Source organism: Prunus mume, linkage group LG8 (genome assembly GCF_029339155.1).
Source record: "Prunus mume cultivar Tortuosa linkage group LG8, ASM2933915v1, whole genome shotgun sequence".
In the NCBI taxonomy this organism is placed as follows: domain Eukaryota; kingdom Viridiplantae; phylum Streptophyta; class Magnoliopsida; order Rosales; family Rosaceae; genus Prunus; species Prunus mume.
The window spans coordinates 5,180,217-5,189,680 of NC_142705.1; the positions used below are offsets into that span (position 1 = coordinate 5,180,217).

Consider the following 9,464-nt stretch of genomic DNA (forward strand, 5'->3'; position numbering starts at 1 on the left):
CTCACCCAATTTTCCCCTTTGTTTGAACTGAGAAACCTTTATTCGAAGAGAGATTAAAGGTTAAAATGGAGTGGGACCCAACGCTCGTAACGGAACGGCTAAAAAACTGACGGAATGGGTAACGTAAGACGGTTTTTAAAAGGTTAGGGGGTACTTTGAGACGTTTTCCAACACAAATGGTAATCTGAGACAAGTTTGAAAGCACATGGGGCATGTACATAAATAAGCTTTTTTTCTTTTTGGTGTCTTTATGGTTCATTTAAGGACTTGACATTCCACCCCAATTGGGGATCTGAAATAATAGAAAACCCAACCCTATAGAAACTCTATAAAAATCCAAAGCCCATTATCAGGGAAAAAAAAACAATTGCAAATGTCTATAAATTACAACACTCCCACAAACTTAAGGATAGTTGCATAAATACTAAATAGTATATGAATCTCTAAGAAAATTTGGAAAATTAATTGAAAATTTATAAATAAAAGAGCCATAAGAAATTTGAAAAAACAAGTTGTTGGAAATTAAAAAAACAAATGAAGTATTGAGTCAATCCAAAAGCCGCGCGAGTGTGATCAATAATAATTGATCGAACGACCTAGGCCATGTGACTTAAGGTAAGGTCATTGGCATCGCATCATTTGCCGCGCTAACTCCAAATCCAATCGCGTCATCTTTTTCGTTGAGGATAGCCATAACATCACATTCCTGAGGGGTTTCCAGAGCTTCCTCCACCGGGAAAGCTCGGATAGAGTTCCTTTTCAAAGTCAATTTCAACGAATCGTTGAACTCTTTCCACAAATCTTCCTTCATTTCCACAATTCTAGTCACAGGTTCCGCTGCCGCCGAATCAAAAGTGTTAGGGCACATATACTATATGAGGATAGCCATAACATCCTATTCCTGAGAGGTTTCTAGAGTTTCCTCCACCCGAAAAGCTCACCTTCAATGAATCGTTGAAGTCTTTCCACAGATCTTCCTTCATTTTCACAATTCCAGTAAGAGCTTTCATTGTGACTAGAATTGAAGGAAAATATGTGGAAAGACTTCAACGATTCGTTGAAGGTGACTCTGAAAGGAACTCTATCGAGGTTTCGGGTGGAGGAAGCTCTGAAACCCTCGAGAATGGGATGTTATGGCTATCCTCATACAGATTTGTGCCTTAACACTTCGATTCGGTGGCGGCGGAACTGATTCGGCCTCTTATGCGGGGAGAATCGTAATCGTCGGCTCTGAGCAAAAGTTTTACGACAAAGTGTGGTCATGGATTCTTGCTAGAGGTACAACTGTTGGGAATTTTGCTGCGCTGTAGCAGAGCTGTGGTAATGACAAAGGTTTGAATTTTTTTCTAAAACTACGGTTCTGCAGATTAACACAGACACCTAAACCCAACCAGCTCCCTTTCGTTAATTTTTATCCCTTCCTTTTGTTGATTCTGAATAATTTAGTTTCAATTATTGTTATTGATGATTTCTTATTTATCTTTAAATTTTGTAGCCACAATTGTCGCACAGAAAGGATTACAGCAGATTCTTGATGCTATAAAATTGGATGTGTAGCAAATATAATATTGGTAAGTTTCTTGATTCTGTTGCATTTTCTTGATTAATATATGTAAGTTTGTTTTAGGGTACCTTGATTAACTGATAATTAAAAAGGATTATAGACTTATAATAGTCAAAGTAGTCCTTATCCTTTGATTGATTGGATCATATATTTGTTGTCAACATATATGGTGCTATTCTGTTTTACTCTCTGTTAAGTCTGAACTAAATTATTTGCTTGATGGATTCCAGGTACAATTGATAACTAGCTGTGCTGATTTTGATTCCCACCATAACCACCCCTAACATACTTGCCACCGCTGCAGTAGACATCTCAAGGCACAGTGGTACACATGGTATATACGGCATATTGGTACATATATACATGAAGACAACCTAATATTGCTCTAGATTTGATAAATTTTAACATATCAAATTCTAGTGTAGTGATTTTCCAATCTAGGTTACTTCATTAAGCATAGGATAGGATTTGTCAAATAAACAACGGTCATATGAACTCGATTAGTAAACTTTCTTTTTGTTCATTGAAATGGCATTGAGTTTGAGATGACATTGATTCTCCCCTACTAGATGTATTCTGGAATGTCTGATTAGTAAACTTTCTTTTTGTTCATTGAAATGGCATTGAGTTTGAGATGACATTGATTCACCCCCGCTAGATGTATTCTGGAAATCCGATTGGTAAACTTTTTTTTTGTTCATTGAATTGGCATTGAGTTTGAGATTACATTGATTCTCCCCTGCTAGATGTATTCTGGAAATCCGATTAGTAAACTTTCTTTTTGTTCATTGAAATGGCATTGAGTTTGAGATGACATTGATTCACCATTGCTAGATGTATTCTGGAATATCTGTTTCCTTTAAAAGATGTGATATTTGTGTTGCCTTCGGCAACCCCGTGCCAAGCCACATCTTGTGTTGCCTTCAGCACCCTCTTACCTAGCCACATCGCTTTACGACATGCAAACTTTGTGTTGCCTTCGGCACTCCCGTGCATAACCACATCTTGTGTCGCCTTCGGCACCTTCATGTCTAGCCACATTACCTTGCGACATGCAAGCTTTGTGCCTTCGACACCCCCGTGCCTAGCCATATTGCCTTCCGACATGCAATCTTTGTGTCGCCTTTGGCACCCCGTCCTTAGCCACATCGCCTTGCGACATGTAAGCTTGGTGTCGCCTTCGGCACCCCCGTGCCTAGCCACATCTTGTGTCGCCTTTGGCACCCTAGTGTCTAGCCACATCGCCTTGCAACATGCAAGCTTTGTGCCTTCGGCACCCCCGTGCCTAGCCACATCACCTTGCGACATACAAGCTTTGTGTCGCCTTCAGCACCCCCGTGCCTAGCCACATCTTGTGTTGCCTTCGGTACCCTCGTGCCTATCCACATCGTCTTGTGACATGCAAACTTTGTGTCACTTTCGGCATCCCCGTGCCTAACCACATCTTATGTTGCCTTTGGCACCCTCGTGCCTAGCCACATCGCCTTGCGACATGCAAGCTTTGTGTCGCCTTCGGCAACCCTGTGCCTAACCATATCTTGTGTCACCTTCGGCACCCTTGTGCCTAGCCACATCGCCTTGCGACATGTAAGCTTTGTACCTTCGACACCCCCGTGCCTAACCACATTACCTTGCGACATGCAAGCTTTGTGTCGCCTTGGCACCCCCTTGCCTAGCCATATCGTCTTGCGACATGCAAGCTTTGTGTTGCCTTCGACACTCCCATGTCTAGCCACACCTTGTGTCACCTTTAGCACCCCTGTGCCTAAGCACATCGCCTTGCAAACATGCAAGCTTTGTGTCACTTTCGTCACCCTCGTGCCTAGGCTCATCACCTTGCGACATGTAATTCTTACGCCTGCGGCAACTTTGTGCCTTCGACAACCCCTTCACCTTCGGCACCCTCGTGCCAAGTTCTCTCCCTTCCAAATGTCCTTCTTACCTGGGGACTTGGGGGACTATAGGTAGTGCACTATACAGCTTGGAAGACAAATTGTGGTGTTGCCCGGCCAGTGCACTTAAAATTACAAGTCCCCAATCAAGAAGTACTTTCTTACTCGCGAACTTAGGGGACTACTATCAGTACCATAACTAACCAAACAACTAGCTAGGCTAGATCATCCGCGTGACATGCTTTGAGAGGTCATCACCTTAGCCAAAGAAGCATTACCACAAGTCACAACTCTAAGCAAAGCAAGAGGAGTCACACATCGGAAAACTACAAGAGATGGAGACTCCCCCTCGCCTATAAAAGAAGACTACTTTCCCCTGAGAAATGGACTCTCTCCTCTGGATCTCTGGGCTGGGCTTTATCTTTAATCATGGACTTCTCCCTTCTTATCTTTATATTTGGGTGCAACCCCATGTACAAATATAATCATACATTATTATAATGAGAGCATAATTCTCCGTGGACGTAGCACATTCATTAAGGGTGAACCACGTATATCTCTTCTTCTTTATATTTATCGCTTGCCCAAATCTTCACACACATACTGAAGGTCCTCACCTTCACCCATCATCCACCATTCTACCTTTATCTAAGTTGAGCCTCCCAAAAAGAGCATCAACAATATTGTTTAAAAGTTTCCATTTCCATCCAGTTGCATTCATTTGGAAATTATAGCCTACTCCAACCTACTTTTTTTGTCAACAACATGCAATGTGATTAGTATGATACTTGCACAAATATGGGCTTAGTCCAGACAAGGGGGTGCACATGCAGACTATATGTTTGTTGTGCAACGGCAAACTTAATAGTTTTAAGCCTTTGTGATATGAAGTTTGCCTAGGAGTTGTAGCAGTTGTAGTTCTTCAATAATGAAGCATCAAGCAAATATTTTAGAACATATTAGGAGTTGTAGCAGTTGTAGTTCTCCAATAATGAAGCATCAAGCAAATATTTTAGTACATATTAGGAGTAAATACCATAAGACTACTAGAAATCAAGCTTTGGAGCATAGGCCCCTCCCTTTGCCATGGCAAAAGGAGGTGGAAGTGCTCTAATGCAAAAGTTAATTCAATGAGGCGTTACAGAGGAGTATGTCATGTGCTGACGGCGCTGCTCCTATCTATGACTCTGAGTGTATGACCCATGCTGGAATTACAAAATTGCTCCTCCCACTTATTTGCACACTTCCCTTTTAATCAATCAAAATGCCATGCCCTTCCCCTCCCTACAAATGAAAATGCCATTTCCTCAATCATTCAATATGCCATGTCCTCGTTTTTGCTGTTTCACTGCACACTCGTCTTTCAACCAAATTGCCATAAGTCTCTAGGAAATCAAGCTTTTAGTATAACTGAGGATGCTCAGCTTCAGCTTAGGAGTAGTACCCCGAAGATGATAATAATAACTGAAGATGCCTGGTAATAATGTTTCATGATTTATGTATCTCATGGATTTGTATCTCATGTCCCAAAAATAAAATACTAGAGGATATTTTTCAGTGAGAAATGTGTCGTGCTCCCATTCACCACAAGTCTCAATCGATCTAAGCGAGCGTCCAAAAAACATTTTGTTGTCAATTTTGTAAGAGTGGTGATTTCCCCACTCCTTTTTCTCATATTTTATCCACTTACACTCCTTTTTTGTAACTAAAAAATGAGTGTAAGTGGAAAAAATAGGAGTGGGGAAATCATTGCCCTTTTGAAATCTAGCGCCCACTCTTTCTTTTCATAATTTTTTAACACCCATATCTCAATAGACAAATGCCCAGATGACACAATGGCCAAACATCCTCCCAAATTAAGCAAATGCATGTCATGCAAACCACATACAAACCTTGTGATGAATTAGGATAAGGATTCCAAACGAATTCATCTTTCTTGAAATCAAAAGAAATGATATAATTTGGGTTTTCTCCAACCACATCACGATCAATCAACCAATGCATGTCTCCATATGCGGATACATTCTTACTACTAAACTCACATTGGGGAACTGAGTGTATTTCTTGCCACGATGATGATCTTGCTCCCAATGTATAAACATAAGCCACCAATACATCACGATGTCTGTGTATCAAGTATTTGTATGGTTCAATTTCAGAAATACAAACAATCTTGTGAGTGCAAGTTATACTGTCAAATCCCATGCCGTACCACTTTTTACCATAGGTTGGAAGGAGGTGATTCTTTGGGAGCTCTAGAACTTGTCCTCTAAGAGGATTGAGCAATAATCCAAAGGTCCTTATCTCATGTTTAAAGCAAACCAAGTTACAGAAAACAAAATCTACTTGGTAATTACCATACTCTGATAAAATCTTTGCATGCCAATGTTTGCTTTTTGTCAAGCCGAGCTCGCCGCTGTATTTCAATTATTGCAAGGTTGTTGAACGTTTGGCCCGAGAGGACCAAGACTGAGCACGAAGCATAAGTTGAGGTACTTCAACAGCCGCGGCATAGTTGGTACCAGACGAATTAAGTAGACGCGGGGTGTGCAATGTAGCTTAAATACCCAGTACTGAGATAATATCTAACTAGTCCCTTAGCATACGCTAACGTGTGTGCCAATTTGTTTTTTTTTTTTTTTTTTTTTTTTTTTTATACTTTAGAATTAAGAAAGATAATCCAACCAAAAAACAACAAATAGAGAGAGAGAGAGAGAGAGAGAGGTTTTTTCCAATGAAAATAGGACCATGTTCTTATTTTAAATTTTTTAATCTGAAAAAAAAGAAGTTAATTTATTATATTATTTTTATTTAATGAAAAATTTCAATGCTTAATAAATTCATTAATTAAAAACAATTTTCAGTATTTTGAATGTTTCACCATTCTCTACATCTACCTTTATATATATGTTGGTCTTGTATGTAGCTAGGTATGTTTCTTTATTTTAATATATTTTTTGTTAGATTGTTCATCAAATCTGAATATTTGGATTTTTGTAATTTGAATGAAAATATGGTTTACGTTCTTCTCTTGAGCCCACTGGTAACCCAGTGAGAGATATCAGAGATAAGTATGCATACAGGCATCAATGTTATGGACTCATACAAAATAGCATATAAAAAGTTTAACTTTCACACAAAACAAAAATAACTTGAATATTCTTTGGGTCCTTCAGTTATTGATAATAGGACAACTTGAAAATAACTTGAATATAAGCCAAGCCTAGAAATCTTTCTCGCTACACAAGTAACATGTTCAATGTATGGCATAGCCTTCATCAAAGCATCTTGCTACACAAGTAACATGTATGCTATGGTTGATTCTGGAATTCACATGAATATAGCAATATCATATTTCATCTACATCGATCCCTGCTAACTCAAAGTTACCCCTTGGCTGAAATTAAAGCAACAAAAAAGTTGCAACTCCAACTTACTCACACACTTCTCTTTTGATCAATCAAAATGCCATGTCCTCGTTTTTGCTGCTTCAAAAATTGTCCACCTGCACACTCGTCTTTCAACTAAATTGCCATAAGTCTTTAAGGAAATCAAGCCTCTAGTACAACTGAAGATGCTTATAAAGGGTCGCCACTGCCGCCTCCTACCCCAAAGATGATAATATAGATTATCATAACTGAACATGTCTGGGAATAATTTAGCACCTGTGATATATTTTATGGATTTATATCTTATGTCCCAGAAGTAAAACATAAGAGGATCTTTCATTTCAGTGAAAAATATCCCGTGCTCCAATTCACCACAAGACTCAATTGAATTTAGCGGAGAACCATTAGGCAACATTTCGTTGTCAATTTTGTAATCTAATGCCCACTCCTTTTTCTCATAATTTTTTAGCACCCATATCTCAACAAACAAATTCCCAGATGACACAATGGCCAAACATCCTCTCAAGTTAAGCAAGTGAATGACTAGCAAACCACGAATAAAACCTTGTGATGAATTAGGATAAGGGGTCGAAACAAATTCATCTTTCTTGGAATCAAAAGAAATAATACGATTAGGGTTTCTTCCAGCCACATCATTATAAACCAACCAATGCATGTCTCCATATGCAAATACATTCTTTCTACTAAACTCACATTGGGGAACTGAGTGTATTTCTCGCCATGACGATGACCTTGTGCCCAAGGTATAAACATAAGCCACCTGGTGTTTGTGTAGCATACTTTTGAAAACACCAACAATCTTGTGAGTGCTAGTTATACTGTCAAATCCTATGCCGTACCACCTTCTAGCATATGGTGGAATGAGGTCATTAATTGGGAGCTCAAGAAATTCTCCTCCTCTAAGAGGATTGATCAATAAGCATGGAGCTTTAAATGCCCCCGTCAGCTGTTTAAGGCAAATCAAGTTGCAAAAAACAAAATCTACGTTATAATCACCAACTCCAGATAAAATATTTGCTCTGCAACCTCTGGTTTTTGTCAATCCATTCTTGTCATTGTATTTCAATGATTGCAAGGCTGTTAAGAACTTATTATCCCGAGAGGACCAGGAATGAGCAAGAAGCATAAGTTGTACTTCACCAGCAGTAGTAGAATTGACAGCAGAATTAAGCAAACGTGAAGTGTGCAATGTCGCAAAAAATGGATTATCAATTATGTTTAAAGAGGTCTTAGATGTGCAACGCATCTCAGAAAGTGATTTTACCGGAAGTCTAGTAAGAACATCGAGGATGATATCCCTGGGTAAGTCCATTAAGGGTGAATGCTCGTTTCTCTTAGCCCTCAGCTTCGCCAACCCTAATTATTCATCAAACAAACAATTTTAGTAACAACTTTAAATATAAGTATCTAACTCTTTACTTATACATAAAAGTATATATAGAGCTTCAGTTGAGGGATGCCTCAAATTAGTTTATTTGAAGGATACTATTAGGACCAACAAAATAGACGAACAAAGTGCTTCAAGAAAAGACTGTAATAAAAACCATCAAATTGAGTGGTCAAATGATTTTTTGCTGAGAAGATCTTTAATGGAATATCAAAACAAATAGACAGTTTCGATCATTGAAATACAATGTGTAGTGGGCCTTACAAAAGTGTCGCTCAAATAAACTTATTTGAAGAATCTTTCAACTAAAACTCTCTCAGTATATATATTATGAATTTTATTCTCGTTGTACCTAAAGATTCATGTTATTATTGATACAAAATCGTAGTATTTACCAAAAACAAAGACACAAACAAGTATCACAATTGATGTTCAATGTTCAAGTAAATTAAATTGAAAGAACAAATCAACAATGGGTACCTTTTATCGAAAATATTAAAAGATGTGGTATCAAAATTAATAGATGATCAATGCATCCGGTTAAAAAGTTTCCTCCAAACCAGCAACTGCCAAGGATTTCCTTTGTCTCAATCCCAGCGACTCTTCGTCTAGAAATAAGAATATTTGTTGATGATTTGGTGTCTTCATACACTGTGATCGTTTTGCTTACGGGAATAGAAAAAAGGCTAGGGTTTTTATCTTTTTCTTGAGGGGAAGAAAGTGAAGAAGGGATAGCTTCGCTTCTGGGTTCCAGAGATGGCTCCATCTCGGCTTGGAAAAGAGAATGAGAATCTCGTTCAGCAAGAGGAATAAGATAGTTGGAATGGAAGTCGTGTTTAGCTAGGAAACAAACAATTAGTCAATAATTAAATAAGATTTTTAATTCAACTCAAGTTTTGGTTGCTGTCCCTTATTTGTGCAACAATTAATAACGTGGACAAATTAAGTTCGTGTTTGCTTATTTAATAATAATAATAAGTTTAAAGGATACTTGCAGGACAATAAATAAATATTAATAAAATAAATAAATAAATAAATAAATAAAGGGTCCTCCCACTTATTTGCACACTTCCCTTTTAATCAATCAAAATGCCATGTATGTAGTCTCCCTACAAATAAAAATGCCATTTCCTCAATCATTCAAAATCCCATGTCCTCGTTTTTGCTGCTTCACTGCACACTTGTCTTTCAACCAAATGGCCATGAGTCTC

The 9,464-nt window shown here is 38.4% G+C and overlaps 1 protein-coding gene across 1 annotated transcript; it reads right to left on the minus strand.

Annotated features, from left to right (window-relative positions):
- Nucleotides 1-6,645: 6,645 nt before the first annotated feature.
- LOC103340666 (F-box/kelch-repeat protein At3g06240-like) lies at nt 6,646-9,028 on the minus strand. Its single transcript, XM_008244103.2, has 2 exons — nt 8,734-9,028; nt 6,646-8,222 (listed from the first exon to the last, which is right to left on the minus strand). The coding sequence occupies exons 1-2, from the start codon at nt 9,017-9,019 to the stop codon at nt 6,913-6,915; spliced, it is 1,596 nt and encodes a 531-aa protein (XP_008242325.2). The 5' UTR covers nt 9,020-9,028; the 3' UTR covers nt 6,646-6,912.
- Between the last annotated feature and the right edge of the window lie 436 nt (nt 9,029-9,464).

Bases quoted from the DNA above. Each gene is read 5' to 3' on its own strand.
- LOC103340666 (XM_008244103.2), bottom strand. From the start codon at position 9,019: ATGGAGCCATCTCTGGAACCCAGAAGCGAAGCTATCCCTTCTTCACTT. The intron at 8,223-8,733 runs GTACCCATTGTT...ATGAATAATTAG, and splicing joins TTTAATATTTTCGATAAAAG to GGTTGGCGAAGCTGAGGGCT.